The 27,213-nt window shown below is 45.2% G+C and overlaps 2 protein-coding genes across 2 annotated transcripts in view; one reads left to right on the top strand and one right to left on the bottom strand.

Moving 5' to 3' along the window:
* The window catches only part of TIMP3 (TIMP metallopeptidase inhibitor 3), a 43,195-nt gene extending 39,314 nt beyond the window's left edge, over positions 1-3,881 (bottom strand). The window contains exon 1 of the mRNA XM_067559394.1: positions 3,536-3,881. Coding sequence (XP_067415495.1) covers positions 3,536-3,659 — 124 coding nt within the window. The 5' untranslated portion in view covers positions 3,660-3,881. The remainder of the gene's footprint in view (positions 1-3,535) is intronic.
* The window catches only part of SYN3 (synapsin III), a 299,108-nt gene that overhangs the window by 183,912 nt on the left and 87,983 nt on the right, over positions 1-27,213 (top strand). The window lies entirely within an intron of this gene.

Genomic DNA, 27,213 nt, shown 5'->3' with positions numbered 1-27,213 from the left:
CAGCCAATCTGAAAAGTTCTTGCTGCTCCTGCAGAAAGAGGAGTACAAACAAGCCTCTTTCAGGTCAGCCACATCCAGCTGTAATTGTCACAGCTTTGACAAAAGGGGACAAAGCATTTGTAGTATTTGTTCCCTCCAAAGGCCCAGCAACAAAACTAAAAGAATGTACATGCTTGTCAGGCAGAGGAAGCAAATCTTTATCAAACCCTAACAGTTTGCATGGAGTTTGCTACTTGGCCAATTCTACAGCTATCCATCCTGGTTCTTATAGGAAGTCACAATTTAGTTAAAAAGAAAGAAAACCAAGAGTTAAAGCACCAGTTTGGCGGTGGACCAATCTCAAGAGATTTTGCCTTGTCCTCCCCTAATTTGAGCAACAAGATGTAAGCACCCCTCCACCCCATTACTTATTGTGATGTGACTCCATTTGTCACTCTGGCATGTCCAGGATGAATGAAGAGGCCTTAAGTGACAGCTAGGTCTTTGGCAGTAATGTTTTTCAGAAGTATGGTGTGTACAGAGTCTACGTTCTCTTCTGAAACCACAACCTCCGCTTTGGTATTGAAAGGATCTGTCTGTTTTAAAAAACTGTCCTCTCACTGGGTTTGCTTAAGGATCTGCTTCTGAAAAGTTGCTTAAAAGGCTGTAGAAGATTCCAAGGTTGGAACCCTGCCACAGAGCTGAGCCCAAGGTAATTCAAAATGAAACTCAAGTGCCACACCCCCCCATTAAGGCAGGACAGACTAAATGAAAGATGGTCCCCTAAGCCCAAGCCACTGAATTCCAACAACAGATACTTGCATTACATTTCCAAAGCAGAACTACCCCTTCAGAAGCCACACCGTGCTGGCATGTTTTAGAAGGTAACAAACACGCCAGGATGCCATCTAACTAGTTAATTTCTAGCATTCTTGTAGGAGCTGTTTTAACAACTCTGTTCTTCCAGCCCTGTCTTGATTCCCAGCCCTTACTGCACTGACTCCTCCCTTCGGAGCTGGTATTTTGTCAGGATTTTCAAGAGCCGATAGAAACTTGCTGCCAAGTCTCTTTCTTCCCCACAATGTGTTTTATAACCTGGCATGTAGTTTAGTCTGTCTAAACACTGCACTAGTACACAGCCATCAGTTTCCATGGAAACAGTTAACTCCTCAGTGGCCAGAAGTGTGGCTATACCTCTTGTTCTTTTAGCTCATGAAAAGCATGGCAATGCAGGCTGAAGACAGCCAGGCAGGAATACTACTTAGAGAGATTTTGGAGCTTGACAGACCTGGCTTGGCTTCTTTGGTCCAGTCACAAAAAATGACAAGTTTGGTTAAGATTAGGGCTCCTCTATTTACTTCTACTTTCCCTTTTGTTTTCTCCCTCTTTGTATTATGTGCCCCTTGCAAGCTCAAAGAGCACAACCCACCCCAGTTATACCCACATTTGAGATCTCAGACCAAGACAAGGCAACAAATGAGACATAATGAATAACATTAGGCCATCCAAGGATAAAATGAGATGAGCACCTTGACATGGACTCAGTCAGAAATCCACCAATGAGAGAAATTTTGCAAACACTGATCTGTACAGGGCTATTCTGGAGGAGGGCGTTACATAGGGCTTCACTGCTTATCTTACTTTTAATGTCTTGTGTTTCTGGAGGAGATGTAAGTTATCAGAAAGTTTAATTAACAGGATGTATTTAACTCCTTAGTCAAAGATTAAAAAGGAAGTAGTGGATGCCTGAATTTTCAGTTTTCAGCAAATGAAGGGCACGTGTGGAAGCTCCAGTTACAGATCCAGGCAGATTGGCTTCTCAAATGCCCTTATTTTCAGGGTAGGAAAAAAATCTCCTTAGCAGCTGCCTCCTAGCCGACACACCTACTGCTAGCGCAAAATAAAATAAAAAAAAAAAAAAAAAGAGTTGGCAATAAAAATCTACATGTGAACTTTTTTTAATAGTAGGCTTCCCAGGAGGATCCTCTGCTATAAAACTCTTCAGAACATTTTCCAGGCTATCAAGACTGAAGCAAATTGTAGCCTTCCCAGGACTTTTAACACATTTTTCTTGGCTTTCAGGAGCAAATTCACTATATAAGCTAGACACAAATAACCAGGCATCTCTGCAGGTTTCTAGAGAGCATGATTATTAAGACAAGAGAGGGAAACTTTTTGTCACTAGGTTCAACTAATTTAAAATGCTACTGACAAGATTCCATATTAGTGAATCAAGTCAACATTGCATTGCATTCCATTTTTATGGAAGCTGCCAAGTTGACAGCTTCACAGTGTCTACAGAGGAGTCGCAGTACTGCTATCAGCAATGCAAACTTCCCTAAACCACTTGTGTCTCAACCTGGGGTACCAAAGATTGGAGCAGAAGAACAGTAGGAAGGCCCCAATGAAAATGTGTTTTTGCTTTCAATTTTTTTTTTTTTTAAACTCCTATACATTGTAGTTTTCCTGTCCCTAGTGCCGTGCTATTTCAACTTATGTCAGAAAACACAAAAAAGAAATTACAAGGATCAGAGCATATTGTGCAAAATCCTTGGGAAACTTATTACACACCTCCCTGACCTTTCACAAAATTTAGGACTATACAGAGCCCATGCATTGGCTTTGCACTAATTAGTGTGAATTACATCATTCCAAGTTGCCAAGGGCAGTTCCCTAGCTTGGGAGAATTTGTCCTGACTTAGGTTATTGTTAAATATTGTTATTTGCTTGGCACCAGGTAGTGAAGATTGCCCACACCTTCAATTTTGTTTGAAACATGTCACTTGTACAATTACTAATTTCTAGAAAGTCTGCAACACTTGTTTTTCCTGGCGAGGTGGTAGTCTTGGAAAAGCTGCTGCTCAGAGTTTAATTTTTAAAACTCTGAGTCTCCATTGTTCCTTAAGAAAAAAAAAAATCAACCTACTTTTTTAAAAAAATGGAGATACATAAGGCAACTCCAAAAAGCTACCTATATCTTGTAGGGTCAGGTCATCTTTCACAATTTTAACCCTGCCCCCGTTTTAATTTGATCACTTAAAACTATAATGATAAAGTCTTAATTGTTTTTTGGAAGTGGGAGAGAAGGACAAGGGGGAGCTGCAATTTGGGAGTAGCTCTGTAGCCCTCCATCATCTGACAAATGGGTCTGGTTAAGCCTCAACTGGTGTTTCTCCGTATTTTATATGCTGGTTCCCTTACAAAGTTTTAGCCAAAGATTCCCTCTTCCTTCCCAGCCCCACACAGGGAGCTTTCTAGATGGCAGGGGACATCACACCAGTGGAATGAGTGCCACTGTCCTCTGCGCGCACTGGGCGCATTGGAGTGCGAGGGGGCACTTCAGCTTCCCTCGCCAAGCGCTCTGACTCCGCGGCAAGCGGTTGCAGAAACCCAGGGGGGCACGCTGCGCTTGCCAAACCCGAGCGTTGCCTTCCTCCCCCCAATCCGCGGGTGCATCTCTCTCGCAGGGCGCCTCGCTCCCAGGCTTGGCAGCGTGGAGGTGCCCGCCGCTGGGAGGGAGCGAGGCGCGGGCTAGGAAAGGGAGCCCCTCACTCACCAATGTCCGAGTTGCAGAAAGCATCCTGGGGGTGGATGGGGAGGCAGGTGCAAGCCTCCGACACCAAGTCGCTCAGGCTCCAGCTGCAGAGGAGCACGAGGAGGAAGCTGAGCCACACGGACATGATGATGCTCCTGCTGCTGCCGCAGCTACTGGCGGCCCCAAGCTGCTCTTCGTCTCCGGGGAGAGGAGGGGAGCGGAGGGGCTGGCTGCTGTTGTAGTTAAAAGGCTTTAAGGTCCTGGAGCCTCTTCTGCTTGCACTGCCCTCGCAAGACACTGGCCGGGACAGCAGCGGCGCTAGCTCTGCCTGTGCTCCCCGCGCACACCAAGCTGACCGCTCAGCTCAGTCTCTGCGCCTTGGCCGCTCCCAGCGCCTGCAGTTATAGGCCCCGGAGAGCGCCCTCTCGGGCTCCTGGGGTGCCGCCCCCTCCCCCCGACCAATCGGAGCCCCGCATTACCTCATCTCCCAGGCAAAAGGGGCGAGGCTACAAACCAGATGGGGGCGGGGTCGGTTGGAGCGAGGGGATTCAGTCAGTTCCTTATAGGGAATAATGTGTGGCCGCTGCGCGCTTGGTGGGGCTGGGAGAGAGGGATCGCAGAGCCAAGCTGCATGGAGCATCACACCGGGCAGCTCTGGGACAGCGGGAGAAAAGAGGGGAAGCAGTGCTGCTACCTGTTTGGATGCGCAAAGCAGGGTCCTTGCTCAAGGCAGCCTCTCTCCTTTACTAGGATGCCACCGCATGGTGCTGCAGGCAGATGCTGGTGCAAATATATTGCGTTATTCTATGGATCCCAGGGGCTGCAAGTGGGAACACAGGGCCCCCCCGCCAAGCATGGATCCCAGGGGCTGCAAGTGGGAACACAGGGCCCCCCGCCAAGCATAGGCACAGAGCAGATCCCCAGTTAGTGTTAACTGCCATAGCTTCAGTGATGGAGCAGTGATCATTTATACCAGCTAGCAATGTGCCCCGCACTCGCTCACACATTTCAGTGGCAGAATCCAATATGAGGAGATCAATCCAAAGTGCAGACAATTCTTTTTTAATCTTGAATTACTTTCCTGGGAAATATCTCCTCTGAGTGGGAGCTAATTTTAAACTGGAGGAGGGAGAAAAAATATTTTAAATGCTTTTTAAAAAAAATAAAAACTATCACAGCAGGAAGCTAGCATGCTGCTTCTTTTCCTTCTTCAATATGCAATGGAAAAGGGGTTGGAAGAAAAGGAGGGCAAGTCCTATCTGGGCTGTAAACCAGAATTTGATGCTTGTGTTTTTTAATCCTATCCAAACACTTCCCCTCAAGACTCCCAGTCAGCAAGGGGTGATAAAGCAAACTGTTAAAACTGAGCTGGAAAAAAACTTGTTACATCTACCCAGGCACTCCCAACTCTTAATCTTGTTGTATATTTTTAGCAGTGCAGCTTTAGTGCAATTTAAAGCAAAGTCCTGTTTGTCTTCTTTTCTCTTATCCCTGTTTGAAACTGTAAATTTCTATCAGATGCAGGAATGTAATTGTTACAGTAGAGCTAAGCTTTGAGGAAGGGAGATTGCCAGATGCACAATACAGACAGCCTTATTATCCTGCAAAGGGGCTGAGGGGTGATTGATTAATCACAGTATCAAACCACTGCACTTAATATCAGAGGACTTTCCATGGGGTTTATAAGACTTAAGCATTTCTAGTTGTACATTATGCCAGTATTAAAGACCAGAGACCAGATGTCCTACGTTTCTAAATAGTAGGCTGAATCTTCTAATTTATAATTCAGCTACATCCGGGTGAAAGATTGCCTATCTATACCTTGTCTTTAACTGTACAGCCTATACAAAACAAAAACTCCAGTCTCCCTTGGAAGGATAGACTTTGTTTTGTGTATTAGTATTAAACAGCAGCATGAATGGTTATATGAGAGAGGAAGGATTGTTTAGAGGTTGAGGTGCTAGTTTGGGATTTGGGAGACCTGGATTCAAGCTGTGCTGTCAATGACCTGTGTGACCATTTAGGGTACATCTACACTGCAAAAAGAAAAAAGCCACAGCAGCGAGTCTCAGAGTCTGGGTCTACAAATTCTGCCTTGTGCTACAGTGTTAAAAATAGCTGTGTAGCAGTTCCTGCTATGGGCTGGAACTCTGACTCTGAGACCCCACTCACCAGGTTTCAGGGCCCAAATGGGAACATATACATAACATGGCTATATTTTGCACCATAGTGTGAGCCCCGCAAGTTTGAGTCTGTAGACCCAGGCTCTGAGATTCAGAGCTGCAGGGGCTTTTGGGGTGGGGTTGTTTGTCTGTGTGTGTATGTGTATGTGTAATGTAGACATATTCTTGGTCTCTGTGTGCTTCAGGTCCTCATCCATAAAATGATCACCGTATAGGGGTGTTGTGTGATAAACACATTAAAGTCTGTGTGGTGCTCACACAATGGGGGCAATATAGGTACATGACAGTGAGAGACAGATCTCTGAAGAAGATCACTTTAATGTCTAACTGTACATAGTTTTGTGGCCCATCTTTGCAACCTGAGACACCCTAGGCAAAAATCTGAGTTGAATTTGGAATCTGTAGTTGAATGCATATGACAAAAGCTAAACCCCTGGGAACAGACTCTGATCTCAGTTTTACTGGTGTAAATCTGGAGCAACTCCATTGAAATCAGCAGAGATGCATTGATGTAAACCCATGTACATAAGATCAAAATCTTGCTTTTCACTTTTGATGTGCTTTTTGAAAGTATGGTCTGAAATGGATATCACCAGCAGCATGATACAGCTGACCAATTGGCAAGCAGCACCACAACACAATATGTGAGAGAAGTGAGGGTATTCTGAAGTTGAGAGAATTTGGCCCACTAATTCCCAAATTTTGACCCCAGCTTTGACACTGACTCCCTCTGTGGCTTTGACCAACTCCCTTAACTTCTCTGAGTCAGTTTTCTCCTCTCTAAAATGTAAATAGTAACTAAGGTGTTATGAGAAATACTGAGCTGAAGTTTGTCAAATGCTGTGAAGACATTAAAGGCTAAAAGTTGGTATTATATTTAGACATCAGACATAGTCAGAAGAAAAGAAAGGGGCAGAGGAACAAACCCCTGCGTTCCTTCCTCCTCTGGTTCTGAAACAGGGATCAGGCCACGAGTTCCTGAAGTTACATGAGGCCCCTACATGCTTGGAGCGCCAAGCAGTTGCTTATGTTTTAGATGAGTCCGGACCAGAATTGTTAGAGTTACCAATACAGCTGCCAGTTCATTTTTCTAATGTAACCTGGAAAAGTACCTGCAAAGTAACCTTTTCAGGATGAAAAGGGACACAGAGTGCTTTCAGTTGCTCTTGCTAGCCGTCCTCTCCTGGTAGTGAGTGTTCTGGCAGCCATGTACCGAATAAGGCCACTGTCTCACTTTGCTACCCTCCTTCAGTCTGAACCTCCTGGACTCATATGTAAGCAGTTGGTGAACTAATGATAGCTGTGGTTGGTCACTTAGGGTATAGCTAGGTCACAAGGCTTTTAACAGTGTTTGCCACCAATGCATTCTTTGTCAAAGAGGTGACTTTTCTATTGTGCTACAATGGTTTTTGTACATTTCTGCCTGGACTAAATGATAATAATAATACAATAAGCAATAATAACAATAATACATAGCTCGCTTAGGGTACTTTCCAGGTACAGACCTCAACGTGCTTGGTAGACCTGGATTCTAGTCCCAGCTCTGCTGCTGGGCTGTTAGGTGACTTTCAGCAAGCCACTGCCCTTCTCTGTGCCTCAGTTTCCCTACCTGTAACATTGGGATAATGATACTGATGAAAAGAAGTAGCTATTTATTATTAATATGGGGAAACTGCAGCACAGAGAGGTGAAGTGATTTGCTGAAAGTCATACAGCAGGTCACTGGCAGAGCTGGAATTAGAATTTATAACTGACTCCCCAACTAATGCCCTAGCCCCTGGGTCCATTGTCTTTTGGAGGGAAAACTATAGGAAGAAAAAACAGTATTCAACTCTTCTTCCTGAAGAAAACTTTAAGCCTTTAGTGGCCATTTTAAAAAATGCCTTGAGCCTCGTGAAAAAATTCACATTTGGTCAATGTCACCAAATAACGAAGTCTGGGTTACCTCAGTTCTCCAAGTTTAACACACTGTCTTGAACACAGTTTAGGGCCTCTCTACTCTAATATGCAGCCACCACTTGATGCTAGGATCCCACAAGCTAAACATGACTGGGCTAGGTCAATACTTGGTGTGAAAATTCCAAGGAAAGCCCATGCAGCTGTCAGAGACTCAGTACGTAGCATCCTTCCCTCCAAGTCAGCCCTGAGTTAATGTCTCAACGTAGTGCTAGGGGGCACTGCACTGCAAGATATTGGTTGGGTTTGGTTTCAGTGTGGAGCGAAGCATGGGTTCTGACCCCTTGCGATAACTAAAGAATCCATGGTGCTTTTTGCACGAATAGGGTGGTTAATCCTTATGTCTTAGTTAAATTCCAGCAACAATAACTACTTTCTGCTTCCATAAATTCCCACTGTGCTTTAAACTGGATACATTATTTTTCTCTTCCCCTTCTGCAAACCCTGTTGCATAATGATGCCAGCAGGGAATGTCTGATGTGTTTCATCCCAGCGATGACTGTAGTGGTTGAAGTAGCCCCTATACACTGGCTATAAATCACTCTGGGATCCTCCTTCAGGACAAAAGGTTCTATGTAAATGTGTTATTACTGTAAATTAATGGAAAGGGTATTCTCTTCCTTTCTGGTTATCTCTGAAAGTGAAATTTGAGGGAGCCTCGGCACTGAAGGAATTGACAAAAACCTCTGAATGCAATTAGTAGAACAAGACATTTCATGAAACTATTGGAACTGCTGGTTAACCCCCATCCCCCCTTCAAAAAAATCAAAAAGTGCCAAGCAGTGGCAGAAGTACTACAGCTCACCAAGGGGCATCCAGGTTCAGACCCTCAACCGGTATAAAGGTTCAGAGCCCCACTGCAGTCAGTGGACTTCTGTCTGCAGGTTAGTCAAACCTGGCCACTTCCATGAACAAGAGGTTAACTTAAAATGGAAAGTCGACTCAATCCATTAACATCGAGTTTTGCTGGTCACATTTTTAAATTGTTAACTACTGGCAAAAACAAGTTTCCTTCCCTTGCCTTAATAAGCCTTCTTGAAGTCAGTGGAGCTGCACTGATTTACATCAGTTTAGCATCTGGCCCTCAGTCATTGAAAACTCAAGATGACCATTTTTACGCCAGCTTGTAGGCTGCCTTCATACGGATGATGGCAGAGAGTAAATACCTTCCTGTCCTGTCTGATGGCACTTTTGAGTTTGTTAAATTTCAGGGTGTCTGTTGCCCTAGTGTCTCACACTGTTCCATGGAATAGGAGAGCCCACGGGAACAGTCCCAGATTAACAAGAGGGATTCTGTTATTATGTTTCTTTATCAAGAATCTAGTCCTCTGTATTTTTATAAGCTGCTGTTTGAGGAGACACTTTTTTATCAGTGTTATTAGTGCCGGTTCGCTATGAATTATTTGTGTGAAGAAAAGTTGACAAAAATGCCTCTATTAATTCCTTCCTTATGCCAGTGAACTTCATATGTTATGCTTAATAACAATAATAAATACTTTCTTTTAAAGCTGCATCTTTGATTCCCTCCCCCCCCCCCCCCCATATATATATATACACATTTTATTTGATCTCATTTTCTGAGGTTATAGAGGAATCTCGCCATTTTCCTGTCTGCAAGTCAGATGCAGGTGAAACCACACCCCATTCCCGAGTTTCAGATTACAGATAAACTATAGAATAATATTCACATCAAACATTTCTATACCACATTTAATACCAAGGGATCCTAACGTGTTTAAGATTACTTGTATGGAGGGCACCTATTCCGCGATGGAACACAGCTGTCATGTGGCACCAGCAACATTACACAATAGGGATTTTAGGATAAGGAATCAACCTCTCAATAGTTAGGGGATCCTGAGGTCAGACTGACTGTTATTTTCATCAGCCGCAGGAGGGCATTAAAGAAAAAAATGTTTTATTAACAGCCTTATAAAGCTGAAACGGGAGCTAGATCCTGGATGGTGCTGATCATTCTGGCCCTGACGCAGCAAAGCACTTAGGCACATACTTAGGTCCCACTGAGGACAAAGATAAGCACATATTGCTTATATGCATAAAGTTAAGCATGTGCTTAAGTGCATTTCTGGATCAGTGCCAAAGGGCTTAGACAGAGAGTGTGTGTGACTTGACTTCCTTTTTGTTTAAAATAAGGATTTCTACATCTCACTCTTGCTTTGCTTTTATGCTATTGGGGCCATTTCCAAATTGAAGTATTTTAAAAACTCAACTCTAAACTGCATCAATAGCTTTAAATGACTGAACAAAGAGATTTCAAAAAGATGAAGTGCTTCAAATGCTAATAAGAGCTGGAGTTCCCAGAGCTTTGGAGCCTGGCACTGAGCAGGGGGACAGAAGGAGAGCGACTGAAAAACACTTTTCTGTTGATTCTTTGTATGAACTGGTTTCGGGCTTATGCAATGCACAGTAATTAACATGACTGGAATGCTTCACATTTTTCAGGGAGCTTAAAGGCAGCATGGTGGTGGTGTGGCCGCACACTGGTTGAGTTTGGGAGCAGACTCATGACTGTAATTGAGGCTGAAAGAGTCTATCAGCATGTGCTGAAGGAGATACAGTCTGTTTGTGAGGCTGGGAAGAAAGGAGCATGTATGATGTCTGAAGAGCTGCAGTAGCAGTTGCTCTCTGGGGATCAGCTGCATGGGGCGCCTCCTAGGTGAAAGGTTTTGTGTCTGGCTATCGTTTGGATGAGATGTAAACTGAAGTTCCTAATCCCATGTGGTCATTAAAGATCTCATTGCTTGCTGTCACAAATGCAGGGATATTAGCCTGGATGTCCTGCCCAGATTCAAGTTTGGATATATTTACTTAGGACCCAATACAACATTTGGGGTTGAGCGTGCAGAGAGTCTTGCCACAGCTCTGCAGCCTGGCCAGGAGTCCGGGTCACCTCATGCTGGTCACACTCTGAGGGGGCTGGCTCCCCTTGGCAGTGGAGGTGTTCTGTGATTCTTCAGTCCTGCACCCTTGGCACAGTCCAGGACTGTGCTCTCTTCCTTGCCATGTTTACCAGCGAGAGTCACTGAGGCGTTATGGCAGAGGGAGGCACTGCCTCCTCACTCAACATCCCTGCATGGGACCACTGGCAGCCGGGCAGGAAGGGGACTGAGTCAGAGCTGTCATTGGGGAACAGCAGCTGATTGGCCTGAAGATTTCTCTCCTCCAGTGAGCAATGGAGCAGCAAGGCAGCACAGGTTCTCCCCTGTCTTACCCCACTAGCTAGTATTTTGACTGAGCTTGGCCCACCCCTCACCCCCAACCCCAGAGGTCACTCTGCAGGGCACAATGGCCTCCACAATCCTTGTATGAGGATGGTGGTGGAAAGAGCTTCAGGAGGAAGAACGAGTGCAGGAGGCAGTCACTCTGTTTCCCCTCCTGCACTGACCTGAGACCATGCTGAGGATTCGGCAGACCAGCACACCTCTGCTAAAGTAATGGGCCTGTTAGCTTTTGAGAGTTGGCCCATTGTAAATCCTTTTGGGCTGAAAAGCAATTTCTAAATATACAAATTATTATAAGTATCAAAGGCAGAAAGTGAAGGAACATCAAGAGATGTAGACAGCTGAAGGTGCTGCATGTTTCATTTCAAGTGGATTGGGGGCTGGTGAAAGCTGTCAGACTGAAGGCACTAGAAACTAAAATTCTATCTTTAGCCATTGAACAGGTACAGTATGGGCAGCAGCAGAATGAGCTGCCCCACACTGTCCCACCAATGAATCTCTTCCGTGCTCTATCAGAGTGAGAAAGTGTCTCAGCCTGCATGGCCCACCTGGTTTGCTGAAACTGCTAACAAGGTCACTGTTGTGATTGTGTTATTTTATGATGTGGCCACTTGTCTGCTAATGAGCTGACTGGCTGACTTTGCACAGGCCACCAAACAGATGTCAAAGAAACGTGGGGTTTAAAAATCTGAAAGCAAATCTAGTGTGTGCAAATTGCAGTTCTGGTTGTCACAGTTGTTGCTGTTGTTTTTAAAATCCAAACTGGGTTTTCATTCGAAAGCCAGCCATAAGCCTCAATAATAGAAAAGCACTCTTCCCCTGCAAAGATACAGGGTCCCAGCTGTTGGGATTCCCTCCAAGACCTCTTTCCACTCGGCTTCCCATGAACTCACTTTGACTCCAGGTTTCCTCACTTTGGTGTCTTTATATGGCATACGGAAAAGTTGCACTGAGTTGATCAGACTCAAGCGTAAAGAGTATATATAGGGCATATTACACATCCAAAATTACACAGAAAACCTCTTCCTTGATATACATTTACACATTACATTGCATTTACTATACATTGCACCATGCATTTTGGAACTGGCTTGTTACTTTGTAGGAACCAACCTCTGTACAGCATGTCCATGAGCTGTTGGTGCATAGTCTGTCTTCTACCTTATCTTACATTTGGGCTTGTTTACTACTACCAGGATGTTCCAGCTGGTCTGAGCTAGCCATTCTGGCTCCAGCATGCTGCTTGTTATGACAACATAACCTTCCATTCACCTTCCCAATCGTACCCACTAAGAAATTAGGCAAGTTTCTTATGTCAAGCCAGGCCTACACTGCCTGGCGGAGTTTGGAGGATTTCCAGCATTTCTCATGTGAAGATTTCAAGGCAAAAGGCCTTCTCTGGAGCAAAAGACAGAACTTCCGTTTCCTCACTGTTCTGGAATTTTGCTCCATAAATCTTTGAGTGCTGTATGAGACAAAAGATGAGGGAATGAATGATAGATACACAGCCTTGAGTAAGGGTTGTGTCACTCATTTATTTTCTTGCTCTTCGTGTATTAAGAATAATAAATTCATCAAAAGAAAATTGAAAACCTTTCCCAGGTCTGCACATTAAGTTCCACACTTACTGTCTTAATGTCAGGAGTGAAAAGGTCGGTGCTAGATTTAGTGCAGATGTGTGAAAATGGTGTTCTTTCATAGCTGAAGCAAGAGCAAAAAATAGTCTCACACTCCATTTACTTTAAGCAAAGGTATGGAAATCTCTATTAGTTGTGATTCCCTATGTGTTGTTGAAGAAAGTTTCAACAGAGGATGCAAAGGCATTGAAAGAAGTCACATTGAAATTACAGAGCCTTTCAGTTAATTTATCAAAATGCCTGTGGTTTCCATTTCATGGCAGGTGATGATAAATACTGTGCAAAGAGAGTTAATCTGTAACTAGAGTATTGTAATAAATACAAAGTTTCTCCAGGTGGAACCATGGAAGAGAAATATGGCAAAGCTGTTTTCCTTTGCATTGAAAGTATCTTTAACAGATGCTGCAGGAATAGGTCTGTGATTCCATACATTACAAGCAGGACTCAAAAAACACAGCTTCCTCTATTAACAGAGTTCAACTCCCTTGTTTCACTCTTAACATCTGTGCTACCAAATCTCTTCCAAAGCAGTTCCTTGAAATTAGATTTTAATTTAAGTTTAAGCATAAGTTCTTCTGTGCCAGGACAGTGTCTTTCTGTGTGATTGCACAGCACCTAACATCCTTTAAGTGCTACTCCGATATAAATAATAATTAGAATGATTAATAATAGTCGGTATTGGCATGTCCCTTTTATCTATAGGGTCCCCAGGATCACAGCAGCCAACGGTTCTATGAGCTCAAGCTTAGGGCACAAAAGTTTGTGAAGCACTGTTTTGCAGAGACAGGCAAGAGGGCAGTGTCAGAGCCATAGCAGTGAAGAAAGCCAGATATGCAGGGGGATCCTAAGACACAGATGACCAGCACGCACATATTAAGCAGCTGCAGCTGTTCCAGCCAGCGTATGGGAAGATCTGCAGCTGCATGCTGGCCATTCACAGAGGAGAAGCAGTTTGCTGGTCAGGAGGCAGAGAGGGAAAGATGAAGACATTAGCATAGGATGAGGAAGCAGGCAAGAGGAGAGGTGAGCTGAGGAGGAAGAGCTAAAGATCTGGTCAAAAAGAGCCAGCTCTGTGAAAAGAAAGAGTTGTTCTGAAGTCTGAGTCTTGGAGTTGGTCCATCTGGGTAGCACATCAGAACTAAAAAGGATTATGAAGATGGAATGGTGCAAAACACTTTAGTTTCTAACAAGTCTGGTTGAATGAATGCAGCCCCAGCCTCAGAACTCTAGCACAGTACTGAAAACACATGCCCTCCCATTCCCAAACTTGGGCAATTTTTGTCACTGACTTGTAGCTGGTACATGCAATAACATCCCCATTCCACTCTTCCCGTCTCCCAAGACCTGTGGCTGTGATTTTCTGTAGTGGTTAACATAGCTTGAAGCTGGAGGGGGAGCTCTCGCTGCACCAGCCCGAGAAAGGGGGTGGGCTCTCCCTAGACTTCTGATGGGGTGGGGTGGGGGGAAGAGCTATGCTCCACCTTACTTTAATCCCTAATTTTATGGCAAACGTTAAGAGCAGAGCCCTGAAAGCTTCTGTCATGCTGGGGAGGGATCTATAGCCTTACCCGTATGCTGACTCAGAGAAAGGTGGGGAGACTTTATACAACTCCAAGTTACTAAAAGAGAAGGATCTGTTATTGTCAATAGAGAACTGTCTTTCCAGCAGCCTTTCCCCATCTGACAGCATGAAAATCATCTGTACAAACCAGAGCCAAGTGGTTCTAGGACAACGCTGCAAATAAGGAGCCCTCTAATGTAACTAGAGGCCCCTCAAGGGCAGCATATAAACTTTTTAAAAAATAATTCTTTTTTTCTTAATTTCAGCTGAAAATTTGTTTTTTGAAAAATCCATATTCTGCTCCTTCTCCTCCCTGTCAGGTACAGTGGAACACCCCTCAGCATGCACCTATTGCAGACCCACTCCAAGCTCTGTTGGAATGGAATGGCCCCATTTTGCCCCCCACCCTACAATGCAGTTACAACTGAACAGTGCATAGCTACACACTGTTCCCCCTCCCTGTCTAGTTCACGTGAAATGGTCCATTGCTAGGGAAGATCTTTTTCCTCCTGTAGTTCCAATGCGGATTCATCCTGTGTTTCAGGAATTCACTCTGCTGCCGATGGCAGGCTCATCAAAGAGATGCGTACACACACCACGCTCCACTTGGAGTAAGTAAGGGTGGGGTAGGAAGGGAGATTGTTTCACTTGAACTTGGTCTCCAACTCATGACCAAGCTCAGCATAAACAATCGTCATAAAATGTCACATCGTAACAGTTTTGCCCAATGGGGGGCTAATGTAAGATTAGTTATATAGAATCATAGAATCATAGAATATTAGAGTTGGAAGGGACCTCAGGAGGTCATCTAGTCCAACCCCCTGCTCAAAGCAGGACTAACTTCAGCTATATCATCCCAGCGAGGGTTTTGTCCTCTAAAGATGGAGATTCCACCACCTCTCTAGGTAACCCATTCCAGTGCTTCACCACCCTCCTAGTGAAAAACTTTTTCCTAATATCCAACCTAGACCTCCCCAACTGCAACTTGAGACCGTTGCTCCTTGTTCTGTCATCTGCCACCACCGAGAACAGCCTAGCCCCATCCTCCCTGGAACCCCCTTTCAGGTAGTTAAAGGCCGCTATCAAATCCCCCCATTCTTCTCTTTTGCAGACTAAACAAGCCCAGTTCCCTCAGCCTCTCCTCATAAGTCCTGTGCTCCAGCCCCGTAATCATTTTTGTTGCCCTCCGCTGTACTCTTTCCAACTTGTCCACATCTTTTTTGTAGTGGGGGGCCCAAAACTGGACACAATATTCTAAATGCGGCCTCACCAATGCCGAATAGAGGGGAATAATCACTTCCCGCGTCCTGCTGGCAATGCCCCTCCTAATGCAGCCCAATATGCTATTAGCCTTCTTGACAACCAGGGCACACTGCTGACTCATATCCAGCTTTTTATCCACCGTTACCCCCAGGTCCTTTTCTGCAGAGCTGCTGCCCAGCTCGTCGGTCCCCAGTCTATAGCTGTGCATGGGATTCTTCCTTCCTAAGTGGAGGACTCTGCACTTTTCTTTGTTGAACCTCATTAGATTTCTTTTGGCCCAATCCTCCAGTTTGTTTAGGTCACTCTGTATCCTATCCCTACCTTCCAGGGTATCTACCACTCCCCCCAGCTTAGTGTCATCCGCAAACTTGCTGAGGGTGCAATCTACCCCATCCTCCAGATCATTAATAAAGATGTTGAACAAAACCGGCCCCAGGACCGACCCCTGGGGAACTCCGCTTGTGACCGGTTGCCATCTAGACACGGAGCCATTGATCACCACTCGTTGAGCCCTATGCTCTAGCCAGTTCTCTATCCATTTTATAGTCCATTCATCCAACCCATACTTCTTTAACTTAATATAGTACTGTAAAGAAATGTACCACAAATGGTTGGCTTGAGGAACCATGCAAGGCAGACCTTATTGCCACATGAATGCCACCCCTTCCAGCTACAAACCACTGTAGAACCAAGGTGGTTTCCCAACTAAAGCTATTTGCCTTACTCACATGAGTTGTTCCCACGTAAATCAGTGGGACTACTTTAGGCAAGCAGAAACTAATGTCTCAGACAGGGACCCCCTCCATTCACTCTGAGCCTGAAAAAGGTGTAGGGGGAGGCCAGATGCTATAAAAGTATTTATTCCATCCTCAGACACTTCCAGGAAACAACAGTCTTTAAAACTTTGCCTAAGGCTGTACGTGAGGGATAGTTCTCTTCAGATTCCCTTAATTAGATTTTATAGGAGATTGGCTGTTTTACTTCACTCCATGCCTTTTGAGTCTAAGGCCATGTACTCTGGTCACAAAGAGGTTTACAGTCCCAAATTTACTGATCTCTGGAAATCTATAAGAATTATTCAAGAAAATTTGATCTGTGATAACTGAGGCTCCACCCAGACCTGCTTTCAAAAGATTGCCCCGATATGATATAGGAACCCCTTAAGGCCATTTTAGGGGGGCTGCAGATTGTTACCATATGTCAGATACACCCTAGCCATGCTTGGGTGTAATGTGCAGGTTATCAAAGAGGCTGAGCCCTGAATTATGTCCTGTCTTTCCTGTTTCTAATTAGAAACCTGCCACAGTATCAGGAATCCCAGGCCACATTGTTCTGCAGTTCCAAAAGAGGAAAATGATGACATATAAAGGGAAATTCCTTTTGACTAGCTGTGTGTATCTTATGATATACTGGGAGGGGGTGAGGGCCGCAGAGACCTCAGTGGGAGCAGAATGAGTGGGAGTTTACCAAAAGACCTTTTGTTTCTCTTTCTTTAGATGGTGTTCCTCAGAGATCTCAGCATTCCAGTTCTCAAAGCTAATTTTAGTTGCTTGTGACTGGTCTGGTCTTAGTGTCCCTCTCTCTCCCTCTTAGCTCTCATGCGTGCTGAACTAAATGAACTTGGGGATATACTCTCTGGGGATATATTTTCTGGTAGATGGCCCGATAACCCTTCTCTGGACTTTCATAATGACAAGACCAGACATCAAAAATGAAGTGGGTTCAGGAAGCTGGAGGCATGACTTGCTTCCTTCCAAATAAGCAAGATCTGTTTATATTACAAGTCCCTAGCATACCAAGGTGCAGTCAGAATGCATCTTTTTAAAACACATAATGGGAAATGATTTGTTCACTAAAAATGCACTGTCAAGGGGTCACCAGTTCAAATCTGGCCCAGGATGTTAACGCCCGAAAGTCATTATTGTATGATGGCTGTTGGGTATTCTGTGCAAAATGCAAAAGAGATACTGTTATTATTTATTTGCATTGCAGTAGTGTGCAGAGGGCACTTCCCCATTGTCCTGGCCACTATACAGACACATAACAGAGACGTGGTCCCTGACCCAAAGAGCTTACAGTACAAGTTGGAAAGAGCTCAAAATGAACATACTTGAAAATAAAGCCCTGATGCCTTCAGTGGATCTCTGCACAGTAGATTGTGTTCAGGTTAGATGCAAAGTTGCATCTAAACTCAACCTACTTTGTATTCATGCACTGATGTGCTACCAATATTTTAGCAATGAGTTCCCACAAACATTTGTTGTTTAATCTATGATAAACCTCATGTTTAGGGGAAAGTGTGATTGCAGACAGGGAGGGGTGAGGGACTGAGGAAATCTGTGACCATTTAAACAAAATCACTTTTGTGTAAACATAACCAAGGATGGGATTGTCCCCTCCACCAGATCTGAATGTGGAAGAGACCCTCTGCATATAGATCTCCCCCAGAGTCAGTCAACTCATGTCACTATCCCTCCTCCCACTCTGGACTCCACGGAGGGTTCTGTGCAGGCCCAGGATTCATCTGCGGGGGTGTGGGTAGATATAGGGCAGGCCCAGTGGGATGCACATTCCTCCTCTGGCCTTGTGGAGATTTCTCTGAAAAGAAAATGCTGACTGACACTCCATTATCTTTTCCACAGATCTCCCCTGCTGCCAGGAGAATCCCTGGAACACAGTTCCAATGTGGCCACATTGCCAAGAACTCTGGATGGGGCCCACCGGGCATCAGAGTAGGTGTGGAGGCACAGAGTCTATGTGTGGATAGCTCTGGCCTCCCACAGATCCCTTAGGATCTGCATGGATCCATGAGGATCTTCCAGGTTTGGAGGCAGACTGTGCATCTTACTTCAGGGGTTGGAGTGTTAAATCCTGTCCCACCTAATGGAATGATTGATGAGACATTTCCCCCCTCCATGTTCTTTCACAATAACACCCACACAGATGAATGGGATCATGTGAATCCTTAGAATTCTATCCTCCCTGAAGCAGAGAGCTTGGTACAGTGGACTTAGTTGGTTGGATACATGTTACCCTTCACAAAGAAATTCAGACAGTTCAGAAGTCTGAATATCAACAAAATCCTTCTTGTTTTGGGGACTTCCAGAACCAGGTTAGAATCAGGAGGCAGGAATCAGGGTCAGAGTCAGGCTGCAGTCAGAGACTAGGAGATCACACAAAGTCTGGCATTGCAACAGGCAAAATCTGTGTGGTTGCCCAGACAACTCCCGGGGCAACCCCTGGGGTTAAATAGGGAGCTTGCCCAATCAGAGGACTGCAGGGTATCATCACTCTGGATCTCTTGGGCAGTACTTCCTGTGGCACCTACTGTCCACAATGCTCCCTGGCTGTGCCTTTGCATGGTCCCCTTATGGCACTGTAAGAATGTCAGTTGTCCCAGGTTCTGTGGTTCCAGTCCCCAGATCTTTATATCACCCTCCAACTTCAGGGGTGCCCCAGCGCTGGCCCCGCTTTATCTGGGTGATTTTGATTAAACCTTTCTACTGGGTCAGGGGCATGGGCATGGGCATAAGCAGTAGGTTTCCAGGAGCATTCTTCGGTCCCATAGGCCTTCCATTCAGTTAGGTAGTACAGGCTCCCCCTGTGCCATTTAGAGTCGAGGATAATGTGGACTACATATTCCTGGGACCTGGACTGGTGGGAGCAGCTGTTGGGACTGATCAGGAAAGGGGTCTTTTATGTAAGGCTTCAGGAGAGATACATGGAAAACAGGATGTACCTTAAGAGATTGAGGGAATTGTAATTTGAAGGTAACAGGGTTGATTTGCTGACAGATCCGAAAGGATCCCAGGAACTGGTGGTCTAGGTTGTGGGACAGCCAGTTCGTGAGGAGGTGCTTTGTGGCAAGCCAGACCTTTAGACCCACCATGGGAACTGAGCCTTCCAGGCAACAATGGTCTGCATACTGCTTATAGTCCTTTTCACATCTTTGTGGTGGTCCTTAAGCTCCTCCTGGATATGGTGAATTAATTGGACCCAGTCAGCAGCTGCTGGGTTTGGGAAGGATTTTGGCAAGGCCAGGTGGAAGTGAGGGTGGAAACCATATCTGGCAAAGAATGGACTCTGCCCCATGGAGGCATGGCCAGCATTGTTATATGAGAACTCAGCATACAGAACAAGGGAGAACCAGTAGTCTTGAAAGTAGCTGACAAAGCCCCTGAGGTATTGCTTGGTGCACCCTCTCCATCTGCCCATCTGTTTGAGATGGTACACAGAGGAGGTAAAAGCACAAATGTCCATTAGCCAGAGCACTTCACGCCAAAAGCGTGAGACGAATTACAGGCCTCAGCCCAAGATTATGCAGTCCAGAAGCCCATGAAGGCAGACCACATGAATCACTAGAAGTCGAGCAGTTGTTTCAGCAGAGGGCGAGCTGTTACAGAGAATGAAGTGCACCATTTTGATCAGTTGGTCTACAATAGCCAAGACCACTGTGTGCCCATTGGAGTCAGGGAGTTCCACTATGAAGTCAAGGGTGATCGAGGCCTTGAGTTTAGACTGAATCTCCAGGATACTAGGGCACCGAGGAGCTTAGCGTATGGCATCTTGGTGCGTGCACACAAGTCACAAGAGTTTACATAGTCCTGGACTTCAGCTTGCATACGGGGTCACCAGAAGAAATGGGAAGCCAAGCGCAAGGTCTTAAGGTGGCCAAAGTGGCCTGCCAATGGAGTGTCATGGCAGAGATGGAGTACTTCTAGCCACGGGCTCGCTGGTGGAACATATGTTGGCTCAGCAAAGTAGGTAATCCCATCCTGTGTGGAACATTGCATCTTGGTTCTGGCTTTTGTTCATTCAGGCTATTCCATCATCTCCTTGGCTAACTGATTGGCTCACAAAGCAGAGTGGATTAGATCAAGCAGGTCTTGATGTATTGTGGCACTGAGGAAGTTGTGATGTTTTAAGAGAGAGGGTGGTTCTTGCCTAGGCTCTTCATACTCTTGGTAGTATTCCTTCTTTTTGGATTTCCATTTCTGGTTCCTGGGCATTACGTGGTGATGATACCATCAAATCAAGAAAAGAATAATACCACCTGAGCTGTCTTTGGTTCAAGGCTCAAGCCTTCTGCAGATATTCGTGGTTCTTGTGGTCCAAAAAAACTTGCAATGGGTGTTGGGCTCCCTCAAGGTGATGACACCACTCTTCGAAGGCCAGTTTAATTGTGAGTAATTCCTTATCCAGTATTTCATAATTCTGTTCAGCAGGGGTGAATTTTTGAGAATAATGGGAGCAGGGGTGCAAGACTTGCTATGGACCATGCCTCTGGGAGAGTATCATCCCTATCGCTAGATTGGAGGTATCAGCTTTCACTATGATGTCCAGATGTGTTAGAATGGGGGCAATGATGAAAGCAATCTTGAGTTGTTCAAAATTATGGTGAACTTCAGGTGTCCAAACAAACACGGTGGGCTTGTGGAAGAGATTGTCATAGGGACTATTTGCCCTGAGAAGCCTGGAATACATTGTCGATAAAAGTTCACAAAGCCCAAGAAGCGCTGTAATTCTTGATGGGACCTGGGCAAGGTCCATCTACAGATGGCCTCCACTTTCTGGAGTTTATCTTAACACTCTCTGGGGAGAGGATGTAACCCAAGAATTCTGTAGAGTACTAATCAAAGGTACATTTTTCCAACTTCACAAACAGGCCATATTTTCATAGACTTTCCAGGGTGGAATGAACATGGTAACAATGCTGCTCAAGATTGTCTGAAAACTCGAGTATGTAATTGAGATAGATGACTACATACTGATCTAGGATGTCTCTAAATATGCCATTCATGAAGTGTTGAAAGGTCACAGGAGCACTGGTCAACCCAGATGGCATTACTAAATATTTGATGTGCCCATAGCAGGTTCAAAATGCTGTCTTCCATTCATCTGCTATGATGTGCACTAGGTTGTAAGTGTCCCGGAGGTCCAATTTCATGAAGATTCTGGCAGACAGCACACAATCTAGTAAGTCTAAGATCAAGGGCAGAGGATACTGGTTTCAACCGTTACCAGGTTTAGGGCCCAATAGTCTACACAAAGGGGTAGCGATCATCCTTTTATGTGACAAAAAGGATTGGAGCCTCTGATGGGGAGGTGGAGTACCAGAGGAAGCCTTTGGCCAGGTTTTCCTGGGTATATTCACAAAGGGCTACCAGTTCAGACTTGGACATCGCATAGATCCGTCCATTAAGGACCTTTACCCTGGGTTGCAGATCTATAGGGCAGTCTTAGTCTCAGTGCGGAGGTAGGATGTCTGTGTTCTTTTCAAAAACATCTGCATAATCCCAATACGTTTGAGGGAGATGGGGACTTAGGGTTGGGAGTGATTCCTTCTGGCTAGCCGCCACCAGCTGAAGTTCTCCCGCTGTTGCTTCCGACTGGCTGCAGGATCCCGGGACCAGAAGATTGGGGTTGGCTGCTCACAGGCAGACCTTTCAACAGTTTTCAGAGGGGAAGTTGATCCTCTTTTCTCTTTGGGAGATGCAAAGGTCATGCTGCTCTAGCCAGGTGATGCCAAGAATTAGGGGGAAATGTGGTGAATGCATGACATTGAACTGTAGCACTTCCTGATGGCCATGTATTATGTCATTGGCCCCAAGGACAGAAGGGACTCATCTATCATTTCTACAAGAACTGATGTAAACTTTAAACAGAAGGGGATTTGTAGAGCTTGAGCAGCTTTAACATCCATGAAGTATTCTGTAGCCCTGTACTTGATCAAGGTCCACTGGGAGGCAATCGGCTTGGCCCCATCCCTGGTACATAACTTTATTCATATTTGGAAATGTGGGAAGGACCAACATGTCCTGGATCAGGTTTCTCTTGAGGATAGGGGAGTAGTTCTGGAGCACAGCGCCCAAGTGGTGCCCAGGCCAGCTCCCCCTGTACAGCCTGGGCTCACTCATTTCCCAACTCCTTGCGAGTCGACGTTCACAATGGGTACAAGGCGAGAGCATGTCCTGGTGCTCCACATGAAGTCAGGGACTCTGCAGACTTGGGTTCTAGTGCCCAATCCTTACACTAAGACTAGCAAAGCTGGTGTGTGGAGACCACTGCTTATCATGCTGACTAATATAGCCTCACTGCCTCTTTGTGTTCTCTCTTCTATCTGTCTGTATCCATCAGTTGTGTCTTGTCTTAGATTGTAAGCTCTTTGGGGAGAGAAACTGTCTTTTTGTTTTGTAGTTATACAGCACCTAGCACAATGGGTTTTGGGACTGGGGCTCCTAGGCACCACTGCAATATAAATACATAATAATTTTATAAATAAATACATAAATAGTGTCCTTCCTTACTGTCTGCCCATCACTTTCTTAGCCCTTGTCTACACTAGCACTTACGCCAGCCAAACTTTTATCGCTCAGGGGTGTGAAACCCCCCAACTTCCCCCCCAAGCAATGTAAGATTTGCTGGCATAAGTGCTTGTGTGGACAGCGCTATGTCAGCGGGAGACACTGTCCCGGGACATAACCACTGCTGCTCATTTAGATGTTTTCATTATGTCGGTGGAAGAGCTCTCTCCTGTTGACATAATGCAGCTACCTAAGCGCTTATGCTGGCAAAATTTATGGCGCTTGGGGGTTGGAGGGTTTCATACCCCTGAAGGACAAAAGTTTTGCCAGTGTAAGTGCTAATGTAGACAAGGCCTTACTGAATTGCCCTTACTACCATGTAGTGAATTATGATGAAGCACCCCAGATAATATACCAGCATTGATAGCATGTTAGCTAGTCCATTGCAATAAGGAAATGACCATCACAGAGAGGGAAGGGGAGGAAATGAGTAGCGCATTTGGGCCTACACTGCTGTAGCTCGGCCCAACAGAAGCAGAGAGTGAATGTGGATAGGCTGGGCAAGAGCCAGGGAACTGATAACTAGATAGATAAGCAGCCACCTGGCCAGTTCCAGTGTAACTGGGACTAAACTTCATTTCCACTAGAACAGACAAAGACATTGTCCCTCAAAACCAAGACATTTGACCACCCTAACTATGGGACCTGTCAGCTGCTGCCCCAGTTGTCAGAGCTCATGTTGTTGTGGCCCTTTCATCACCATCTGTCGGTCCTTTTATGGGTGTGGTGCACACCAGTTGTCACCTCTGACTGCTTGCTATACTCGGGTCAGTAAGATGATTTCTTCTCCCCGTTGCGGAGACGTTTCTCAGCACATTTTTTTAGTGCTGTCTTGCTCCACAGAATTTCTCTTCTGAATATTTCCAGACTTCCACACCTAAAAGCAAAGACCTTGGAGGAACAAACATACCTTTGCACTGAGTGCATCACAAAGGTCCTTCCTAAGAGTAGCGTAATACATTATCCAGGAGGTTACAGCCTTTTCCCTGGGTGTCCCCTTTTGTCACCTCTCCTGTCTGAGGAAAATGAATTAATCCAACCCTATCTCCCCTGTTAAAGATGCCCCTGAAGTGGGAGTATCTCTAGCAGGCATATAGCCAGAATAGCCAGCTGCTACATCACCCTTCAACAAACCTTGGTGCAGAGGGGACATGACAGGGATGGGAAGAGTGGCTAAATCACATTGTGTTCCTGCCATTTCAGCTGGCATACAGCCCTTTAGGAGCAGTTGCCAGTTGGTACAAGTTAGAACAGCCCCCAGGCTGCTGTAACCTGTGCTGGGGTCAGAACTAAGACAGAGCCCTGAAGCTGTAACTGGATGCTCCATACTGTGGTCAGCAAAAACTGAGCCCAGCAGAGAATCTGGCCCCAAATTACCAGGTTTATACATTAACTCCTCTCCCTCCTTCTCTCCTGTCACAGTAATTTGCTTTGTACTTTACTGGAATCTTCCCTTTATGTCTAGAAAAGAGGCAGATAAAAAAAATACTGAGTAGTGTGCTGTGTCCATGTCCTTCCTTCTTTCCTAAGCAAACTTCACAGACTGACATTACCTTATTCCAGTTGCCCTTACATGATATACAGGGCAGGCAGTTAGGAAAAGTGTGGTATCAGGAGAGATGCCAGTTCCAAAAGTAACAACAACCCCTTTAGTAGGACATGAAAGATTTATTTTTTTCTAAATTGAGTGAGTGGTGGACAACACCCCCCCAACCCTCCGCCCCCAAACATCTGTTTTGCTAAAGGGTGGGTAAGCAGTCTCTCAGACATGCTGATTGAGGGTGGAGTAGCTTTAAGGGGAGAAAAGCATGATTTCACTTTACATTAAGTAACAGCAGAGCAGGGTGTGTGTCACTTTGTAAAACAAGACAGTGGGAGTGGGGAAAGAGGGCTTGTTCAAGATCTTTCATACAGAGCCTTTCCCAGAATAGGCCACACCCCTGAGGAATTCTGGAAGGTGGAAGATGTGGCATCCATTTCCTTCTGCTATCCCTTGGGAAGGGGAAAACAGTGTCATAGACCATTCCCTGTTCCCAAATTAGAGAGAGGATCCAAAGAGAATACTATAGCCCAACCACCCCAAACTTGGAGGATGTTCAGCCCCTGCTGAAAACTTCCTGTCTCAGGTTTAGATGTATAATGGTCCTGAGTAGGAACACTAAACCCAGAGACTTCTGAATTTTAGGGATGTACACATTCAGATCTGAATTCAGATCCAAATGTCACAATTTGGCTCTTATCAACCCAAAATAGCATCAGGATCCTCTTTCTTTAGTTCCTGGGCTGGGCTGCGTGGGAAGAGTTCTCCTTCCTGTTGTGGGTACGTTTATCAGCACATTTTTTGTGCCATCTTGCTCTGCAGAGTTTCTCTTCTGAATATTTACAGACTTCCACTCCTAAAAGCAAAGGCCGTGGAAGGACAACCATACCCTGGCAATGAGTGCATCACAGCGATCTAAGGGTAATTTTGATAGAACCAAGTTGAAAGGAAGGTTAGGTGAAATGGCTGAGCTGTCTGTTATGAAAGCTCTGGAGTCTGGCACAGATTCATGATCTCCCCTCTTCCATTTCCAGCTCCCTCCTCCCTTTAAATGCATCTCCCTAGTCCATTTTAGTAGGAGAACCCATCTTTCATAGATATAAAGCCCCTGACTTCTTTGTTCTAGCAGGTGACAGATTCCCAAATGTCCCCTCCCTGCTGCCAGCGTGCTACTTTCCCCATGGATGTGGCAGCTCTACTGGCTTCTATGCCAGTGGAGAGTTCCCCTCTGCCAGGAGAATTCTCTACGTGCCAATTGTGTCCAGAATCCGGCCCCTTTGCACTCACTGCCTTAGCCACACAAAGGGCCAGCTCGTAAGGGAAAAGCTGGCACAGTGACTCCACTTTAAAAAATACCAACTAGAACAACCATACAGAAGTAGAAGACTTCTTTCATGCCAAGGGCCTGAAGCTTAGGGTGCTCCCACTGTACTATAGGCATTCCAATAAATGTCTGACAACTCCAAGAATGGTTAGTGAGGACCCGATTCTCTGGGTTGCTATGGCCACAGGGGCTATAAAGGTGATGGACCAGGTCACCTAGGAATTGCGTCAGCATAGGAGGAGTTGCTGACTGGCGTGGAGCTGGCATAGATGCTTTAGATCACCATCATCTTGCAACCCCTGGGTTAGAGTGCACCTGCATTCCTGGCTGCTAGAACAGTCCCTTAGGTTCCTGGGCAACCAGGCATAAGTTACAGCAGTCGTCAGGTTGTTTTAATTTACCTCAGGGACCAAACCAATCCCCAGCTGGCCTTAGAATCCAGGGACTGCAAAGATGCCATAGATACTTTTCACTTTTTCCATCCCTCCAACCTGCAGCAAGGGAAACAGATGCAGTTTGGAATGTGGGCCACTTAGCACAGGTGTAAATGAGTGCAAGGCAGTGGAGAATCAGTTCTTTGTGCCTTTTCCATGCTGTCCTCATGCCTGGAATGACCACTCAGTCTCACTGCACCAGGCTTCCAATCTTTCCTCACTCAAATTCCCCCTAAAGACTCCCCTCTTCTGCAAAGAAACCAAATCCAAACCCACATCAGTCAGTTAACTTCCCCATTCCTGCATAATACATGAGTGAAGAGAGAGAATTAGGGAGAGAGGGAAAGGTGGGAAAGAAAGAAGAGAAAGGAAAGGGAGAAATGTATATTTCTAAGGTAACTCTTTGTCTCTTGTCTTTCCCTGAGCATATCACTGGGATTTAACAAATAATAATAGTAACCATTCAGTACTTAAACCTCAGACCGCTCCTCTGATGCAAGTAACCACTATTATACCAGGTGAATGAACTAATGCACAGAAAGTTTAAATGACTTTGGTGAGTCAGTGGCAGATCCTGAAATGTAGCCTTAGCTCTTTATCATCCATTTGCCTGCTTTAACATCTAGGTGACACTCCCTCCACCAACTCATGGACTGGGAATTAGTGATGCTCAGTGGCTACATGCATCACTCCTACATGGTGAGTATGATTAACAAAGACAACATGGATCCAGCTGCTGAGAAGAGCAATACTGTATGCTCTTTTAGTTACTTTCTTTGGCAGTCTGTCTTTCTGGTCGAGAACATAAGCAATGATGTCATGGCCACAGGCTTGATGTGCAAGTCACATACATAACATAAAAATGATCTACAAGCTACCAATAATCTATCTATCTATCTATCTATCTGTCAGAGACCATAATGGTAATTTGCAGTATATTGTTTTGTTGAAGTGACATAGTTACCGATCCTACTCATTTAGCATTTAGCAAGAATGCATCTCATTCCCTTCAGGCCAGCTCCGTATAGGTTGTCCTTGATGCATTGCCTAGTTTAGTTGAGACATCAGCTTTAAAGACAAAAGCTTGGAATGTGCAATTGGGCAGTCAGGAATGGGCTACTGAGAAATGGCATATATTTTTCACACAGTTATCCATTAATTTAAAAAAAAAAATTTTTTTTTAAAGGAGGGGTGT

The sequence above is a fragment of the Emydura macquarii genome, unplaced genomic scaffold (assembly GCF_026122565.2).
Source record: "Emydura macquarii macquarii isolate MOO-44397 ecotype Brisbane River unplaced genomic scaffold, CSIRO-AGI_Emac_v2 contig_2205, whole genome shotgun sequence".
NCBI lineage: Eukaryota > Metazoa > Chordata > Testudines > Chelidae > Emydura > Emydura macquarii.
The sequence above is the reverse complement of the archived record's forward strand: the minus strand, read 5'-3'. Positions and strand labels throughout refer to the sequence as shown.